The following is a 20,899-nucleotide window of genomic DNA, read 5'->3' on the forward strand; positions in this document are numbered from 1 at the left end:
GGTGATTTTGTTCAAGTCCTGATGCCAGGAGACAACTCTGCAGAATGCTCTTCAGAGTAACTTCCATTACATCTCTTGAAAAAATTCCTTCTAACCTGCCCTGAAGTTCCTTGATTGGATATAGGCAGTAGTCACGGTCACAGCTCCACGCAGGACCTGTGAGCACTGCTGGTAAGATTTGTACTCTTGTGCTTGAAATCAAAGAAGTAGGTTCACTTCTATTCTATTGTAGCTTCTACTTCTTTTGCAGTCTGCATCTGGCGTCATTTAACCACAAATGTTTTTATCAGGTGTCTGGGCTTTGCTAAAGTCTGTGTTAGAACATCAGCAGCCACTCAAGTGACCTCTTTATCTGGAAGTTGGCACTACTGCCCACTTGCTTCTCCTCTGTCTTTTTGAGCTACTAGGCTCTACCGTGCCCCTGAACTTAGAGACCATACAAACACGCTTGCCACCCCTGACATGGTATGTATAATCCTAACATAAACACATGGGAGCTTATCAGTCAGCAGTTGATAAAGCCTCTGAGCAAGGATGGATACTTAAGTGTTATTTGGCCAATAGTGCTTTCATTACACCATAGCTATTTACTAACACATACAATTGCAAAAAAACCCTTCGTGTTGCTGCAGCAGCTGTTGAAGATGGATTCCTAAGGTGCGCTTTCCTGAGAAAAACAGTATTAACCTCATTAGCTAGCTTGGTGTTGCTAGCTTGAGTCCTGAATTACTCTGAGAAACAAAAGGACTCTTTCATCTTTTCTCTGTGTGTGGCCAATTTGTGTGCAAAGTTCCCATTAGTGCTAATGGGAACCATGAACATAAATCTTCCATAAAATACACAGAGCACAGAACAGAATCGGAAGTGTCAGAATGTGGCCCTGCTATCATGTCCCTCCTCTTGGCTCTTTGGTCTACATCTGTTGACTTTGTGAAGGAGATTTTGCTCTACGGAAAGAAAAGTACTAGCTATTCTTTGGGTTTCTGGCAGAAATTAATAAACTGCATTTTTTTAGAACAGGCTTGAGTGATGATAATGCAATTAAAGATGTTGTATATATTTCTTCTGATTTAACGTAAACTTTCTTCCAGTACTTTCTCTCTTCTGCTAAGTTTGGAAATGTCATGTAAACTTCAGTCCTAAAGATCACAGCATGTGAAATAATTACAGTAAGAATTAAGAAAAATATTTTAATGGAATGAGAAAGAGGTTTTTATTGAATTACTCACTTGATAGCTCTAAAATGCAAACCAGAATAAAGACTGTAACAGGGATAATTTAAATGAGCCTTTAAACATGCTGGAAATATAACTAGATACAACTGAGCTATCATTCCTTCACAGTTTTGGGCTATATTCTGATACTGATCTACTAGAATACTAGGCTTTAGTGTGGTCTGTTAAGAAGAAAAAAATTAAGCATATGTCAAATACATGTATTAAGATCACAGAAACATTGCTGAATAAAGATGTAAATGTTTTAGGCAACCACTATGAACATAAGAAATTCTTTTTCTATAATCTTAAATCTTTTAACAAGCTGTGTGAAGAATCTTGCATGCTGCTGTGTATTGCTCACTGACAGCAATTACAGCCAAGTGCTCTGCATCACACAGAAAGCAGAAAGTGGAAGTTGGCTATTCAGAACAAGTGTATCGTGTGAGGAATGCACACCTTCCCTGCTGAAGATGTATTCTCCTATACAAATCAGTGTCAAGGACCAGGTTCTACTGATGTTGGTAGTGCTGATCTGGCCCCTCAGTGTAAAACTTACTTGGAACATTTACTCACCATCTTGTGCTGAATAAATGACAGCAGTGAGACTAAATGGTCCATCCCCTTTGTTGTTAAAAGCCTTCACTTTTACTTGATACTGAGTTGAAGGGGGCATTGATTCATCCTTGTGGACATATCGGCCAATTTCAGGATTAGTAACCGTAACTCTTCTCCATTCTTTCTCACCAAATGGCTTGAAGGCCACTATATAACCAAAGTTATTGCCATAGTGGTATTCTCTTGACAAAGGCTGTAGAGACAAAAAAATAAAATACTAGTTTTTGCTAAACAGCTAGGTCCAGAATGAAATATAAATAACACAGAAAGCACTGATATGTACATTATAAAAACACTGAACTAAACCTCCATTTTTTCCTGGTTTCCTTCAATGGCTTGCTCCCACACCCTTTAAAAATAGGCTCTCTTAGATCTGTAGTATTAGCATATTTGCTAGGAAAGTGTTTTAAGATCTTTCTCCTCATCTGAACTCAGTGCAACACACATCATGTTACCTCCCACAGAAAGAAACCAAGAATAATTTTGTACTAAAACAGCTGTAGCTAAAAAAAATGACTTAAGGAATGGAGCATAGAGATATGTAACAGACATACTATGCCAGTGTATGGGTCCATGTACATGTGTGGAGGTAGATACTCCTGCAAAAGAGAAAGAGAAAATCTGTGTGGCTGGCCCAAATCATATTAATTTACTGAAAGTTTGTCACCTAGGCAATTGGCACAGCTGATGAAGAAAGATGGACACTTTCAAAGAAAGACTCATCCTTACCACTTTTCACTGATGATGGAGGGGATCTAGTTGCTGATTTAGACTACCTAGCTTCTAACTGGTAAATCATTCCCTGAAATGACTCCCACTTTCAGTACCAGCATTAAAGGTACCTATCCAAAATATTTCTTAAAACGATAGCTAATTTCCTATACCTAGGAATACTGGAAAATATGAAATTAGGGAGGTAATCTGCCATAATGAATTTTTCTTCTTTTACCAAAGCCCTACATTCAGTGATCCCTTCTCAGTCCATGGAGCTTTTACCACAACTGTTAGACACTGCACCCAACCAGCCAAAATCACATCATTCATCTGTGCATCACGAGGTTGACCAGAAGCATCCCTTGAAAATAAGCTTCCTGCATCACCTCACAGAGATGAAATAGCTTTTCTTGAGGCAAAGGTCTTGGAGCAGTGAAACAGAGAGTAATTATTCTCCTTAGGTGTTTGTCTACTACTGCAGCACTTCAGCCAACATGTGTGAAGATATTCTGAGCAAGGTTTTAACAAAATTTGATGTGCCTCATCTTCTGAATCTATCACTGTAACTAGCTGCTTAAAATAAACCAGAATTCTATCTCATATGCCAAAGTAAGCAGCCCGGATGAGGCCCTAGTCTCAGAACGATTGTCAGCCAGAGCAAACTTTAGAAAGCCAGGACTGGTGCTTAAAAATTATATTCTGAAAGGTCTTATATAAAGTATTAAAAGCAGCTTTCCCTCCAATGGCTGCACCATAATAAGTAGGTATAAGTAGCTGAATAGTTTGTAGTATCCACTAAAAACTTTGAAAAAGAAAATGGGAGAGGGAAAGACAAATGGGGAAAAATGAGGAAAAATGGGCATGCCACTACTACCTCTCCTTCTCAGTTCTTTCAAAACAAGACTTAGAAGAGCTTTGATTGCATCTCTGGCTGTCTCATTCAACCTGGGCTTATGAATCATAGCAAAAGCTGAGAAAGGGTTGGCAGCAACATGTGAATCTGCCATACATTTTGTTCTTCTCTTCTTAATTAAGGAGTATTTAGAGTAGCATATGCAAATGTCAGCACATCTGGGGGAATCAATATACATTTTTATCTTAGCCTTACAGATAGATATATTGTTGTCTGTCAGACTCCATGAATCTACAGCCTCTATTCAAAACCCCATGCTAGATAAAGCATAGGACATTCTTGGGAAATAAATACTTGAAGCCATGCTTAATTTGTCTGACTAAAGGAGCTACTCAGAACAGATGTGAAAAGCATGACATTAGGTAAGAGAAATAATGAGAATATAAATCTACCTGAGTGTACAGGAAATACTAAAGTGGTCTTGTACTTCTGATCTTGCATTAGTCACTATTCTCCTGGTTATATTTTCTTTGTTTAGTTTGGCCACAGCCAAGTTACCACTATATTGGAAATGCCATGAGTACCAGTCTTTACATGCAATGCAAGAAGTAGCTCTGTAATTTGTTGAAATTTTTATAAGAAAAGCTTGTGAAGTAAAATAATCTAGGTCTTCTGTACCTATCCATTGCATGTGTTCTTTTGCTCTTCAAAAACAAGAGACCAGAATTAAGCCAGTTAGGACACATCTACTTCTTAACCTGTTATTAGGGGAACTAAGATACAACCTTTTCAATATATTGTGACAGAACTGTGGACCTTCTTTTTCAGAAACTTATAAATCTTTTCTTCACTGCTAAAAGACTTAGGAAGACTGAATAAATATTTTGTACTGAATTAAAAAACAAAAAAAACCCCAAACCCCAAAACAAAACCCACCCAGGAAAGCCCAAATCTGGTAGCTCAAAGATATGGCTGGCTATTTCTGCATCATACTTGAGAACTTTCACAGAGATATGATCAATCCTAAGTACAAAAAGAAGGAAATATGCACATGGATTAAAATCTGCATATTCATAAGGAGAATCCCTATACAACAATATACGCTGTTGGAATTATGACATCTTTACATTACTTCCCACAAGAAAAAGCACTCTTCCTAGAGGTAATTCAGCTGCTACATTCCCCAAAAGACACAAACAGGATAATGTGCCTTATGTATCTCATAGCCTTATGACAGTGAACAGAGAGGTCAATAGAAAACAAACTTGGTAATTTTTTCAAGTATAACATAACCATCTTTCTTTGCCAGAGGTAATGCTGCTATGACTCTGTTTTTCCCAGATACTGATAGGATCTGACATGAATCCAACAATCTTTTTTTTTTATTTCTTCTCCCTAGCTTCCCCAAATACCCTGCAGCAGATTTCAATTCTCTCTTCCATGATACTTTTGCCTATACAACTTTGTTTATAAATCCTTATCGTCTCGTGCTGGGTTTTGCTTTCCTCTTACCTTGGTGTCTCTTTTCCTTTCCTGCTTTACCTATATCCACAGTATAGGTAAGTTTTCAAAACCATTGTTTCAATAGCAGAATGAAGACTACTTTTTTCGATGCATTATAATGGTCATTATGTGTTTCAATCTCTTTGTTTTAGAATGTTTTAGATGATATTTTAGAAATGTCCAACACATAAACCCCTAAGGTACTCTCTTCCTCATTCCTTTTCATGTATTTTTTAATGAGAAAATTCTGAAAACCTATATATTATATACAAATCCTGTTCTCACAAGACCCAGAGACAAACTATCCACAGGTTTCAGGAGGAGCAAGATTAGATATAAGATAGTACAGGTTTCATGCCATCTTGCATGTGCAATACGTACCATCCATGTTATTGTCAGCTCTCGATTGCTTCCACCCCCTCCTCCAACATCAGAAGGAGCCACATTAGGAGCTAGTGAAACAGAAGAGACATGAAAAATTACTACAAAGTATGCAGCGGACAGCTGCAAGGCCAATGAGCACATGTGGCACACACTACTAAAATAATGATGGTGTGCAATCTGCCAAGACTAATGTATAGCTACTGCTTCAGGAAACATGCCAGCTGTAACCATAGCTAGCAATCATTCCTCTTTCTCCCTGTATTATCTACAAATATTTAATTGAATATTCAGGAATGGAAAATTTCTCGTAAGTCTTAAGAGAAGCACACTGTGTATTGTTCTTGTGCTTTCTCAGACGTTGGTATGCCAAGGGCTCAAGCACTGTGGACTTGCATGTGTAATTACCCTAACACACTGTGACCAGTTCCACCTACGTCAATGGATTTACCTGCCATGTGTAGTGTTAAACCCATGGGTCTATCTTTGAAGCACTGGCAGACTAACTGTATTCTAGACTAGTGGCACATGTCTTCTTAATTATCATGTTCAGGATGGGTAGATGTACCTAAGCAAAACTGGCACAGCACTTTATAATTTAGTAATTGCATTTTACAGTGATATCTCCTGTGTAATGAAATATGATCTGCTGATCTATCATTGGTGCACAGCTGGGTGGTAAAGCCGGATACTTTCAAGGACTCCATTATAAATCATTCCTATATTGTCATTTCCCTCAGTCTCTCTGCACTGAGCGCAATGGTTCTATTGCTATCCTCTGTGGTGTTTGTGTATTTATTTGCTGTCACTCAATACTGTCACAGCAAGTACCACTGAAAACTTAGGACATGACAGACTCCCTACAGGGCATTTAGTATGCCTCAGATGTGCATGTATTAGCTACATGCCCTACCCAAACTGTGTTCTTCGCATAAAAAAATTCTGATAGATCAGGCCTTTTCTCCACTAATCAGTGAAAGTCACAGTGCTCTTGCACTATGTAAGTAAGATGTTTGCTGAGGCCTTTTCTGAGGGTCAGCTGAGGAGAAACACAGCGTAGAACTAATGTTTTCAGACAGGATAAAAATATGTAAAAATAAATTTGAAATTGAAATCAGCATTTAGTGCATGGTTTGCATTATTTATTTCTGGCCTTTCTGAAAATAAATTAGTGGAGATCAAGACTAAACATACATATGACAATTTGAGAGAAAGCTGGGGTTTGTTAATCGACCTTGTAGTCACACTGTGTAAGTATACAGCTTTAAAGCTAAGTTAGAAGCAGAGGATTGCTAGAACGCCTAAGTAGTCAAAGAAGATAGACTGCCAAAGAACAGAAAACACCCGACTGTTTTAAGTCTAACAAGTCCCTCTTTCCAAAAGAATCTTCCTCATTCTCCCAACCATTAAACCCAGGCTTCTCTGTCTGTTAAGACCAGGTAACTAATTTAGACAACTATACTTAGACAATTCCTCTTATGCACCCAGAAGCTAAAATACATAAAATCAGACCTTGATCCATTGAATTTCAAGAAATCACTGTGAAATGTTACTGATGAAGCAAGCTGTTTCATTAAAAATAAAAAACATTGCACACAGTCTTAGCATGCTAATAAGTTATTGAATTTAGTTATCTACCAGAAGAGAGACTTCAAAATTGAAAAAGACACTGACAACTTTTAAGTGTAACAGACATTCTTTGTCACCCACATAGTACAACAAAGACACAGCCCTGTTTGTTGCTGTTTAACACAGAAAAAATGTTAGCAATAATAACTACAATATGTGGACGTGGCTTGTTGTTTGTTATTCACCTTTTTCAGAATTACATGAAAATGCACACGCAGTTGTGCATACTGCTTCTGTAGCACCCTTGACACTGACAGTGCAACCCAAATTCTACTGTTGTTTATAACAAATTCCAGCTCCTGGCAGAAAACACACTTGGGTGCAGAAGTTAATCCGTAAACTGTAAATTATTTATACCCTATTTTGGCATGGCATGAAGTGGTGACTGATGCCTCAGAAGACTCCATTAACATTTTGCATGGTTTGCCAAAAATTGTCTCACAGTCTGCCAGAGCATGGTGCTGTGCCTGGCGAATCAGACAACAGACTAATAGACTACTTCTTGCAAAAGAGGTACATTCTGCTACAAAACTGGAAAGCATGCCATTTCTGGGAAGGCTACAAGAAATGCCATGAATGTGGCACACTGCAAACTGCAGGACGCTACCCCTATTCCACCTGTTAGCATTATTTCTCTCTTTATCTGTGTCTTTTCTAACATTTTAAAAATGTCTATTGTGCACCAGGCATTCAAAGAAGCATGTGTAGATTTTTTCTGTAGATTCTTGGCCTTCAAATGCAGCTCTTGAGTCATAAACATATGATGCTAGCAGTCAATTTTTTAGGCAGTGATTATCTTTTACTTTAGTATTAAAGTTCTGTGGCTTTTCCTTCCCTATCCAAAATAATTTAACCAATTTCTTTTCTTTCTCCCCAAGCAACAAAGTTTTAATGGACCAAATTTTTCTTTAATGAATGTTTTGAAATTTACAATGCAAATACATTTTACTTTGAAAATACTATCTAATCAAAGTTATGACCTAGCAGGTGTAATTGCAAAAGTTAATTTTTACCTCTGGTTTTTCATTTTTAGTTTCAAATCTCAAGCTATGGGAAACAATTGTAAAAAAATCTAGATTGCAAGTGGGTGCTACTGTGGGGTACACAGGCCTTGCTGGATACACACTTTGTGCAGTGATACATTACCCCCTAGAACACTGATATTATCTCCTCTGTACAGTCAAACCAGAATGTATTATCTGGAATAGTAACATCTAATTCCTCATTTTGGAGAATTCATTTTAAAAAGGATGTGCCTGAGCCTAAAGAATATCCTTAAATATGCTCTGAGCTATTAACTCTGAATAACCAGACTGATAAGAGAGTATGTTGTGTTGGATAATGTCCCATATGTGACTTGAAGTAAGAAGACACCAGACCAAACCTTCAATCACAGAAAATTAGTATTATCCAGTAGAACACACATCTTGTCATGTATTCTTTAGTTAGAATGCAAACAAATGGCAAATGGACATTTTCCTTCTTAAATACATGCATGTTTTTTCTTAAGTCCTGAACCACGGTCCCAAACGTGCATGCGCTCATACACACACAACCTGACTGACAGATACAGTGGGGGATCTCTGAAAGATACAGTATGATTCTGTTTCAACATAGCAGACAAATTTGCCATATCACAACCATTTCTTTTCTGTCTGCTTTGATGCTATCACATCTTGATAGTTTGGTACTTGCGTACCACAATCTGTAGTAGGGGGTGGCTGAAAATATATTCTCTGCACTTGGATGCTTTTTTAAAGATAAGATAAGAATTTATAAGATGCTTTTTTAAAAATAAAACCTAAAATTACCAAATTGGTGAATAAAAATGTAAAAATTAAGAAACACATGACAAAAACTTGACATTTCTGTTTACGTACGAGCGCCTTCAGTTCTAATCCTCTGTGATGGCATACTAGGTTCTCCTGTCCCCAGAGTGTTTGTTGCTATTATCCGGAATTCATATTCCATCCATGGAATTAAATCGATCACTGTAGCAGATTCCATATTTCCTTCAATATCTGATGGGTCTACAAAAAAGATTAAATGCTTCAGAAAACAGAATTTTCACACTTAGGTCCGCAACAGTGTGGTTGGTTGCAACAGAACTTGCACTATTCTTCAACCACACATAGACAACTACAGGAAACCTGATTTTGTACATTAGGAATACCACATTTTACAAGGAGTACTCACAGCAGTGACTGGGAATGTGGAAGCTATGACACTATCCTGGATAAACCCTCATACACTTTTAAGTCTTAACTGGGTGTGAACTAGTACATGTAGTTACAAGATTTCCTTACTAATTACATATGGTAGCTGTAGAATTTCATTTTATCTACAGACAAATGCAGTGAGAAATCTGCAATGCAGAAACAGTAAAATAAAAATTCATTATACAGATAGGCAATGGCTAGACATGTAGGGTTCAATCAATTGATTAAGAGTGGTTTATAAAATGTGGTCCTAATTTGGTGCTCCTAATTAGTGAACGTGTTACAACTTGCTATCTGGTTCTGATCAAGAAAGGTAAGTGTTCTTGTAATTCCTGTGAAAAGACTTGTTATTGTCATAAGGATGAGCATTTTCATCATAAATAAAATGAGTAACTCATGACTGACTGCAATTCACAGACAATAGGGGTTGTTTCTGTAGCTGTCTGCAGCTATGGAAAGACAGAGGATTTTCATTTATATACAAACAAGAGTTGTTTGTCAAAGTAAAAGTATTGTTTTCAGAGGAAGATGAGAACTGAGATATTCTGCACTGGAAAGGCAGATGATTTGGAATTAAAATATAAATGCAATGCCTGCAAAAAAAACAGGCAACAACCAGTTCTAACAACCAGTGTAAGCACTAGATAATGACACAACTGCCCCCTTCCTAATGATCATTAAATTTTTCATTCCAAAGTGAGGTCCTGAAGGAGAAAGAAACACACTTTCCAGTTTTCTTTCTACCTGCCCACCACCCTCCCTCATCCTTACTCAAATTATTTTTCTGTCTAGTCAGTAGAGCTACTGCAAACCTCCCATGTCATCCAAGCTGTGATATAAACTTGACATTCCTTCAATGCCCTCCTGGGCTACATCTGATCTCTTAATTTAATTTTGCTGTCCCAGATTCCAAGAACGATTGTGAATACTTGGCACGATGAGAATCTGACCCCCTTAATTGGAAAGACCAACATAAATGTAAACAACTTATTACATAGCCCATTTCCATACTGTAGATTAGTAGAATACACTTCTTTCACAAAACACACTCAGTATTATGAAACCCGAGATGAATGATTTGGTTGGGGGAATAATGCTAGTAGTAATAATAATAACAATATTTCCAAAATGCAATGCCAAAATATATTTTCTTTTTTCACACATTGAAAATTAGCAGCATTAACTGATAGCCTAAACATTTGATGACAGATCAATTTGGACTGTTCATCATGTGTCATTAATACAAAAGTTAACACTGAGTCAAAATGGGAGCAGCCCAGCAATTAAGTAAAAGATTGCAGTGGCGCCAGTGATGGTTACTATGGTGATTTTACCTCTTTTGAGGGAATCATTTATTTATCAAAATTCCTCAGTGTGGCTCAAATGAAAAAGTAACGATTTTGAAAACACCAGAATAGTTACTTTCAACTTCTCAGAAATTAATAATGTATATCTTTTGTGCCAGTGTCTTTAAAAAGAAATTCAACAATCTAGATTCCTCCCTGTCCCACCCAAGATGTGAATCCCACTCAGCATTCTTTAGGGTAAGATTCAAAGTCTGACTGCATGTCTCAAAGACTATCTCAATAATTCTGAGAAGCAGAGAACTTCAGAGATGCAGAGAAGTTCATCCCATCATGCCTACAACACTGCAAGTAGGGAATCTTCCTGAGAAGTGAGAGGGGTGGTTTCAAGTCTCTGCTCTGAATCAGTGAAAATCTGAAACCAACACTTATGTTAACTCTTACACCTCAATTTCCAGTTTCAGTAACACACAGCACAAAACAGTATCAGTTGCCGCCTGAAAGTCTTCACATTTCCTTATTTTTTTAAATGGAAAACTAAAGGATGAATAGGAAATAAAATATAATTTATCCTGAAAAAAGCAGAGACTAACAGGATCCTCCCTCCTGCAGCTATTGTTACTGAAGCAAATAATGAGTTATTTGAACAGTTCTAATTTCTACATTAATTTTTTTTTTTTTTAAGTTCAAAGAAATCTATTCTACAGAAGCCATTAAACAGGATATAAGAGGTAAGAAGGGGCTGGGGAACCTTCTGGGTTTATCTTCCAAGCTACTTTGACATAAAAAATATCAGTGCTGACTGATGAAGACAATTATATCCAATAGAACTACATATACTACATAGTCTGAAAGAAAAATATCATTTAAGGCAGATGGCCTAGTATTTCTAACTTTTTACTCTAAAAAATGTAACAGATTTTCAGCTCAATATGTCAGTCTATTTCTTATACATCTGTAGTTTCAAGTGACAACTTAAATAGAAGACAATCACTGAAACCATTAATGTTCTTAGAATTTAGAAATGCTGAGTATGGGATATCTTAATTCCACAGGAAAACACTTAAGTTGTAATTCATAAGGGTGGGATAATGAAACATATCAATAGGAAAATTCTGTATAGCTTGTGACAATCTAGCCTTCATAAAGCTTTCAGAGATACTGATAGCTTAAAAACATTTTAGAATTTATGCTTTTATGTTAAATACTGAAAAAAAAATTATATTAGCATGTCCTGTACTCAGGTAGGTGCCTCTTAAACTGCAATTTTGTGGCACAATGATGACATCCAGTGGTTAGAAGGATAATCTTAGCTATGTTTTCTCTAGGGGTGCCAGTTTTAATGCAACTGGAACTTAGTCTGCTTCCAGGAAAAAGCAGACAACTTTAATCAGCTTTCTCCATAACAAATACAGAAATGAAGACACCCACTTGTTATCTAAATTAACCTGCAAATAAATTTTTATGATTCCAGTAGTTGATGCTGAATGTTTTATGTAACAAGGAAAGAGGCAAAAAAAACAGGTAGCAACTCTGGCCTGCTCTTTTCTGTATTTCTTGATATTCAGTTCAGGCCCTCCAAATGCTGGTGACAAAACTGTTGAAAACACACTGACAAGACAGTAAACCTGCAGCAGACATTAATAGCATCCCTGGTTTCCTTTTATTGTGATTATTTTCTGATTAGTCAAACTTTCTAACAATCATACTTTAAAACTTATTGTCTTTATTACTTCTGGCATTACTCTTACCTGTTTTGGCATCTTTCCACTCTTCAGACAGAAAGGTTTTTGACTGGATAGTGTATTTAGAAATAGGACTATGATTGTCTGTTCCACGACTCCAGGTAAGTGCTACAGCAGTGTCTCTAATTTCTTCTACTCTTATACCTCCAGGAGGGCCTGGAGGACCTGGGGAAAAAAAAAAAGAGGGTTCAATTAACAAATTAAATACGCTGAAAATTAAAGTTCATCAACTTTTAATAATCTATAGAGTGATTCAAAGGACAGCTGCTCTTGCATTTAATAACAACCAAATAAAACTTCCATGATTCTTGCCTAATCAATATTGAGATATTCTTAAATGAAAAGATGCTACTTTGAAACTGTCGCTGCTCATTTTACAAAGCAAAACTGAACTCAGAAAAAAACCACAAAATTTTCCTTCTCAAATTCCACCTAATAATGACCTTATTGGGGGCCCACCTTCAACCTACACTTCTGCTTGTGCTGTATAGGCCCTGAGTGCAAGTTATATGGAAAACCTTGTAACTTATTTTGGAGAAAAATAGTATCTTAAAAGAGAATTCTATAGATCTCTTCCCATTTTTCTTGGCCTTCATATTAGCTCAATGTGGTAAAGCCCTCATCAGACTCAAAGTTCCTACAAAGTTCTGGTTTTGTTATTATGCTTCTGTTTTATATGATACAAAGTTATCTGATATGTATTAACTGTTGTGTAAAAACAGATACAATGCATTAGAACTATTGAGACATTTTCTGCTTCAACATTCAGAGATAGTAATATGCCAACATGATTCAGATAATTATCCAACAATCTGATTGAACAAGGCCCAGAGAATATTAAAAAAACCCCAAGAATACCATAACATATTTCCTGCACTATTTACAGAGAAACCACAAAAAATCACAACAAAAACAACAAAAAAGAATGGAATTAGATTTCTATGTCAGATTTAAATACAGAGTGTGCCAAATGTATCTTCAGCTCTTGAGCTCTTTATATTCTCCATACCGCTGAGCAAAAGGACTCAAATGAAATTAACTGAATCAAAAGCTTATACTACTGTGTGTTGTTGTTTCTTGGCTTCAATGAATATATCCTTCTAACAAGCAAGCAATTTCATCCCTTGGACCTCCTTTCAAGGTAAGGACTAAATACCTCACTGCACGTGGAAACAGCTTCTTACTCTTCACAGAGCATGCACAAAGTAGAAGTTGTTGTTAAGAGCTGATTTTTAAGATGAGGGCTGTTGGTCAACTCTCCACCCTGGTAACATGCATATTTGCTATCGCAGCTCTAAGGACACAGGTAGGTAAGGTCTGATGAGAGACCCATTCTCCTGCAAGACTGTTCACTTCAGAAGCCCTCTGGCTGGAAGGTATGGAAAGGTTTATCAGTCCCAATAACTTTCCTTCTTTCTTCAAATGATACCTCTTACAGCTTCTCACCTCACCATCAGCTTCTGAAAACGGCATGTCTCAGGAAAACCAAGGGCCAAAGGAAAAGGAAAAGGCTCCATAGGAAAGCTGATACAGGACCTACAACTAACCCCAAGGTTGGTAGCTCTTTCAGCAATGGGCCATGGTTCCACTGGGTCCAAATATAGTGGGCAGAGCCAGGTGCTGATATGGCAGTCCCAGGTATGCCCCCATGGGCAGTGAACTGGGTGCATCCAGGTGACAAACTGCTGCATATATCCAAGCAGTCCATCCAGGAGGCAGCTACCCACAGCACAGGCTTGAAGCACATCCAGGAGGCAGGGCCAGAGACAGAGCTGGAAGCAGGCACATCTGTAACACAGCCCCAGGGAGGGCAACACAGGGCCAGTAAGGTCTGTAGGTGCATGCAGGGGCTGCAGAGTCTTCAGTGTACTAACATCGCTAGCAATTTAAACAAGATCACACAGAACAATCCATATGAACTGTTATATTGTTTTGTGGACAGACAAACCATCTTCATGTGCCTGCAGTGACAGTAGCTATCCTTTACCACTCCACTGATGAGATGCTCTGGAACACATCTCTTTGTTTTCATGCTCTGCTCTTGCCTCCTCCTTACCAATGCAGTGAAACTACAATCCCACCTTTGTCATTTTTCGTAAGATATTTACTCTTGGCCTGGTAAGATGCTGAGTCTTACACTGACAAAAAAAGCAGCCGTAAGCAGAACTGTGTTCATTGTATTAAAATCCAAATTTTGAGAATAAAATGAATGCTAATTTCTTCTACAACACAATCTCTGAGCAATGACTGGGTTGGAAAGGGGAATCAGAAGCTTGATAAAGCACCTTGTCTCTCTTTTAATTTTTAAAAGGAATTGCTTACATAATACTGAGGCATATGAACAGATCCTACTCTTTTACTTTGCAGATGTATTCTGTAGTTTCATCACTTACCATATTTGCTTTGACATTTTATCCAAAACTGATGACATTTCATGGGCTGTTAATACCCAGCAAAAATTAAATGCAGAAATACTCAACTGCACAACAACCTCAGATGCCAGAAGTTCAGAACCACAACACTAGCTATACTTCAGCTGCTTCACAGCTCTATGGTGTAACTCGAATGTTGGGCAAAACACAACAGCAAGGCAACTCAAAGTACAAATTATATCTGCTTTGAATTGTCAGCAAAACAAATCATCAGCACTTCAGAATGTGTTATGCCCACAGGCATAAAAGAGAGCAAAATGCCCAAAGTACATTAACTCATGCTATCAAAACTTCACATTGTAACAGATTTGTAGGATACATACTGTTATGAGCAAGAACAGCATTTTGAGACTGCAGTAACACTTAACAGACATGAATCAGATAAAAACTGAGTGATAAACTTAACCCCAGATGTCTTGGTTTCTGTAATTTGAAAACTCAAAATCCTTTTAATGTAGCCCAATATTATACACAATAATTTAATCCATGCAGCTTTATGAAAAATGAGAAGTGACTTAGAAATGTATCCAGTGGATACATTGAAATGATCCTTGAAATCTATTTTTAATAATGGACACCAAATTAAACTATGTAAAAATTGCTTTAACATACAGAAAATACCCATAATCAAAAAATCCTTATTGCTTTTCAGGAAAACATATGGTCAGTTAGACATCTAAATGTCTGCAACAGAATCAGTACCCTGAGTAGACTTTTATGACTGCATGTTTATGCACTTCTCATTTTAATTTCTGCCATCTGTTCATGAGAAATCACATACCCTAAACAATCAGAAACACTCCTGTCTTGGTCTTGTCTGGGTGAAAACCAGCCCCGTTTCCGTATTACCTGGAGAACCTTACCTCTTACCACAAGGTCAGCTGAAGCTGAGGAGTTGTCCACAATTGTCTGAGCAGTGCACATGTACCTCCCCGCGTGCCGCAGCTGAACATTTTTAATCAGCAGCTCCCCATTGGATTTAATCTGTCACAAAAACAACACTTGGTGAAAGTGGCGAACACCCCTGTGCAGGTACATGATACCTGTCTACACATCTCTCCCAAATGATTTACAGTGGTTGCTATTTCTAAAAAGTGCTTACTTTGAGAAGGGATCACCCTCAAACATACATCTGATTTATAGGATAGCTGTTGAAAATGTCCCTTGTTTCCTGAGGATCTGCAGTTCTTTACTGGGCATGAAAAAACCAGACACCTTAGTAAATGATTATTAACAAGTCGACATCTCCCTCTTACTTTTTGAAGCCCGTATCTGAACATTAAATTGAGTCAAGATTTTGTTCATAAACCACAGTCAGATGATTTTTCTGCAACATTACTTGCTTTTTTTAAGCACATTGGCATGATAGCATGTCATGGAGTCCTACTAACAGAGCAGATGCTGTTTGGCTCTTCCTTTTTAATCCTAAAGCAGTACCTGAGTTTTTATCTCAAAGAGGCTACAAGCACAGCCTAAACAAAGATGCACCAAGACCTGCCCTGTACTCCTCTGCCCACCCTTGCTGCTGAGGCCCCTGTCAGGCTGGACATGCTTGTCCCCCGGCTCAGCTCTAACTGCTCATTGGCAAACAGCAGGACCCCCAGGGAAGAAATTTAGCAACAAGGAACAAGGCTCATATACTCATCATCCCAGACCCTAATCCGCCCTTAACACTCTTCACCAATGCCAGACTATTGGGAAGTACACAACCATGTTTTCAGATGGCTGTGTGGTCCACTGGCTACCTCTGGCTGTACAGAGAGGCAAACAGAATACAGTGTTTTTGTCCTATGACACTTCTGAGTAACCAGATGTGCACCCGTAAAACAACGAGTAGAACAGAGACCACTATGTGCACCACAGCTATTCTTAATGAAAAACACATTTTATGTGAAGACTTAAGTGTTAGAAAATAACACACTTGAAATATTTTGTTTATCCATCCTGCATTTTATTACAGAAAAAGATTACTAGGCTAAATCAATGAGTTATACATATGCTAGTCTTAAAGGGATTTCACAAAAAAAAAAAAATGTTCCTTCCAAAATACATCTGAACTTCCATGGGAGTAAAAGTGCTACAAAAAATTAACAGATGGATTTATACCACACTATATCAATAAGGGCAACATTCAGATTTCCTAATTCACTGAAAATTTTTCAAAAATATAACTGAAAAAAACCCCAAAATCAAACATCGGGATAACTTACTGCAATCCATAGACCTTTACATGCAGGAACAAAAGTTGCAAAATGGTATGTACAAAAAGAAACTGCAAAAATATTTAGGTGTAAGAAGTGTAGTGCTACCATTATTGCAGATTCTGGGGAACAAAAAAGACCTTCAAGACAATCTCGAATATTATGGGCTGTGTCTGCATTTAGACATTCAGAAGAAATGAAATAAAGCTATGCCATCCAGTTTCTGGTTCCTGATTGAAAAGGATGGGGAAAAAAGTAAGGTTAAATCTTTTCCAAGTGCTCTGAAACTAGAATGAGTGTTTATAGTCTATATTTAGGGGAGAGAAAAATACCCAGATAACACTACCCTTTTACTTTCCAGACTCCAGTGAGGATTTTGGTTGCCAGCTTCAACTTCTGCTGGCATAAAATTTCAGCACAAACTGAAATCTGTTTAAGACCAAATTTTTTTGGTCTGACATAAGAATACACATATTTAAGAAATTACTGTGGTAAATAAATAATTGGATAAAAGAAGAATCAAGCACACATGAAAGAAAGTGCTTGATTCTGGCTAGCAATACTTCAGCTCACTGCCTTACAGGGTCAGCAAGAATGGCAGGTTACACTGTACCTTCTCTCATTTTGAGTGACACAAGTGCTGTTAGCAAGGATCAAACATCAGCTGGATCAGTGAACAATCCAATATTCTTGATATATACTAGATCATTTCTCTCTTAGTTAGTATTAAACTATGTCCATGTGTATAAATATATTCACACTTTTCACTCAAGGCTAATATGACATGGCTTTTAATTTAATTTGTCAAAGTGCATGAAGCCTACAGAGATGAGGTGAGTCTGGGGTAGTGTCATTCCTGTGCTCATGCCTCCCCAGTTTATTCATGAGAACTCCAATGAGACCTGTCACAGACAGCATCCTTTGAAAATCTGCTGGAATTACTGCATAAGTGAACACTGTCTGGCTGCCTGGCTAATCACATGTGAGCCCTACAGTGTGTGTGGTTTGGTTTTTTTTTTTTCAATTCTGCTCTTATTGGTTTTGGTTTTATTAGAAAGGACAAACAGATCCCTATTTGCTGTGTATAAATCCTTTGTTCATTAACACTAAATGTCATCCTAGAAAGAACCACAATGCCTGTGACTCTCTGATCATTGCTTGCATTTTTATCTGCAAATAAACATAAGCAAATGCTGGGCAAAGCAATAAGGTTTAGAAACAGAACAGAATTCTCATAATAATATTATTAATTTAATAACAAATGATCACAAATTCTTAATAGGACTAGTACTCATTAATTTCTATGTTAGCACTTTAATTAAAATACTTTATTGTATTTATTAATGATGTGCCCATATACTTGCCCAAACAATAATTTCCCTTATGGGAACTTGGTTTTATAACCTAAATTATGAAAAACAGATGGAAAAAAGTAACATAATTTTAAAAATCATCAACCTATAGATATGGTGTTGTACCTTGTTGCTTCAGAAGCTCTCCTGGAGCAAGGTTTTATGCAGTTGGTAATGAGGCTTTCCATACCTCAGAAGAAGCCAAAGTTCTTGGTGGTAAAAGAAGAGCTTACCAAGCAAATAAAGAGTGCAGACATCAGCGAATTTTGTCCACAAATTAGATGTGAATGTACTGTATGTTTTCATTCAAAAACCTCAGCTTGGCTACGTTTAAAAATGCCTTCCTTAACTCAGAGAAGACTGAATCACAGACTGGAAATAGTGATAGCAATACTCACGGATGTTCCAAGGGTATCTGTGGTTCACCACTCAGTACTTACCAAGTTTCAAGCAAATACTTTCATCCTATAAGCCCTATATTTATGATTTAATAGTGATGTCAAAAATAGAATTCTATGACCTATTTCTGATAGTCACTGTTTTTTCTGACCATCAACTTTGCCAGTGCACTAAATTGCCGAAAGCCATCAGAATGTGTCCTGCGCAATTAAGTATCATTTACAGGAATCGAGTATTTTGATTGAAAGTGCTATCTATCCACTTTTGTTGGGCCCTCAGAGCCAATAAAGGAACTTCTGTTAATGTAAGACTTATAAGGCCTTTGTAATAAAAAAGCTAACTTGGCAGAAGTAGAAGAACCTAGTAAGCAGAGACAGAGTGTTTTTTTTTAATTCAGGTTCTAAAATTAGACATCTGAGCTTCAGCATTGTTTAATACACAGTAGAGGTAAAATGGTAAGAGAATCAATAAGAAGTAATCTGGAAGAGATGGGATTCTTGGTGAGGAGATCAGTTTGTCCAAAGCTAGAAATAATTTTTAAAATCTTTTTCTACTACCTGTACCTAAATCTAAATGAGTTCATGTGAATTGGTTTGATCCTGCCAGTAGATAATTGGGTGTGTGGTTGCTACAACCAGAACAGACAATCCAACAGCTGTTGAGGAAAGTTAATGTAAATGTGATTATAGATGTTTTCCTGATATTGTCATCAGAGATAACACGGGGACACCACCAGTGCAACTCTACTGTCTTAATCCTATTCACCTGAGACCTTGTTTTGTTTTATAAGCCATAGTTACAGATAAATAAAAAACTCAGCAGGATAATGATGACAGTCATTCCCACTAAAGAATCTTGTCCTTCTGTGAGCTATATTTATATGTAAAGGATATACAGTGTTAATTCTACACTTGAGATGTGGACTGGGAAGTATTTCCAACAAATATATTATTCTTCTCCATTCAGCATACCACTGAGAATTCCTGAGGACACTGTGCTTTGTACCAGCATCCCTGTGGTAATGGGCCTTGTTATTTCATTTACAACAGCAGAAAAAGCCTAGGTACTTGCTCACTTATGCTCATGGCTCACAAGTTTATGGCTGATGACAAACTTCACAATACACTGCAAACTACATTTCTCTGAGCAGTGTTCATACCTGGCTTTCTCAGCTCCTGCTACCTAACTAGGGATGGTACATGAATTTTGGTAGCCTGGTAAGTCTCACAAGCACATAAATGGTATAGTCAACTGCTTTTGCAGAGTATTTTTTAATTCTAGCACAGAAGTTGGCAGATCTTCATCTTCTAAACTAACTACAATTTTTGTGCCATAAGTAGAGTAAGTTTCCTCAAAGGCTTCTGTCAGAGAAAATTGCTTGTTGGCTTCACCCTCAACACTGTATCTTCTGCTTTCCTTCCCCTCCTTGCCCTTAACCACTGACTCCATCCATCTCATTCCATGCTCACTAGGTTACTATTAGGCCATTGCCTCTAAATATTACTCCAAACCTAGCCAAAATATGTGACTTTCAGCTCACTCATGTCTAAAGCACTTCCCTAATACATCAAGGCACTGAAAGCAGTGTATGTCTCAATACACTCAAGTATGTCTCAACACTGTCTCAGGTACCTTGAGAGAGTCCTGGAACGCTCTTTCATTAAAAAAACCAGTAAGCAGTTGATTTGGTTGGTCATGCTTCATCAGCTTCACCTGCCACCTTACTACATTCAAAAACTGTACTAAATGAGCTCACTACAACTCTGGCTTTGTTCTAGTCCATAAATAACCTCTTCTTCTTAATCAGTGTGCAACTGAGCTTTCCTATTTTGACCAACCTGATTTCAACAACAAGGTGACCTGTTTAGTGGGTGAGGGAAAGGCTGTGGATGTTGTCTACTGGACTTTAGTAAAGCCTTTGACACCATTTCCCACAACATTATCTTGGAGAAACTGGTTTCCTATGGCTTGGATGGGTGGACTGTTTGCTGGGTGAAAAACTGGCTGGATGGCCAGAGAGTGGTGGTGAATGGAGTTACATGCAGCTGGCAGCTAGGCACCAGCAGGGGTTCCCCAGGGCTCAGTAACTGGGGCCAGTCCTGTTTAATATTTTCATTGACAATCTGAATGAGGGGATCAAGTGCATCCTCAGTGAGTTTGCAGATGACACCAAGTTGGGCAGTAGTGTTGATCTGCTGGAGGGTAAGAAGGCCCTGCAAAGGGGTTTGGACAGGTTGGATCGATGGGCCAAGGCCAATTTTATGAGGGTCAGCAAGGCCAAGTTCCAGGTCCTGCACCTGTGTCACAACAACCTCAGGCAGTGCTACAGGCTGGG

General features: G+C 37.8%; 1 protein-coding gene across 1 annotated transcript in view; it reads right to left on the reverse strand.

The window, feature by feature from the left end:
- CNTN1 (contactin 1) overlaps nt 1–20,899 on the reverse strand; it is a 228,115-nt gene that overhangs the window by 23,230 nt on the left and 183,986 nt on the right. Inside the window, exons 15-19 of the mRNA XM_032105945.1 lie at nt 15,476–15,596; nt 12,187–12,345; nt 8,793–8,942; nt 5,284–5,354; nt 1,791–2,025 (exon numbers count right to left, since the gene is read on the reverse strand). Coding sequence (XP_031961836.1) covers nt 1,791–2,025; nt 5,284–5,354; nt 8,793–8,942; nt 12,187–12,345; nt 15,476–15,596 — 736 coding nt within the window. The remainder of the gene's footprint in view (nt 1–1,790; nt 2,026–5,283; nt 5,355–8,792; nt 8,943–12,186; nt 12,346–15,475; nt 15,597–20,899) is intronic.

The sequence above is a fragment of the Corvus moneduloides genome, chromosome 4 (genome assembly GCF_009650955.1).
Source record: "Corvus moneduloides isolate bCorMon1 chromosome 4, bCorMon1.pri, whole genome shotgun sequence".
Lineage (NCBI taxonomy): Eukaryota > Metazoa > Chordata > Aves > Passeriformes > Corvidae > Corvus > Corvus moneduloides.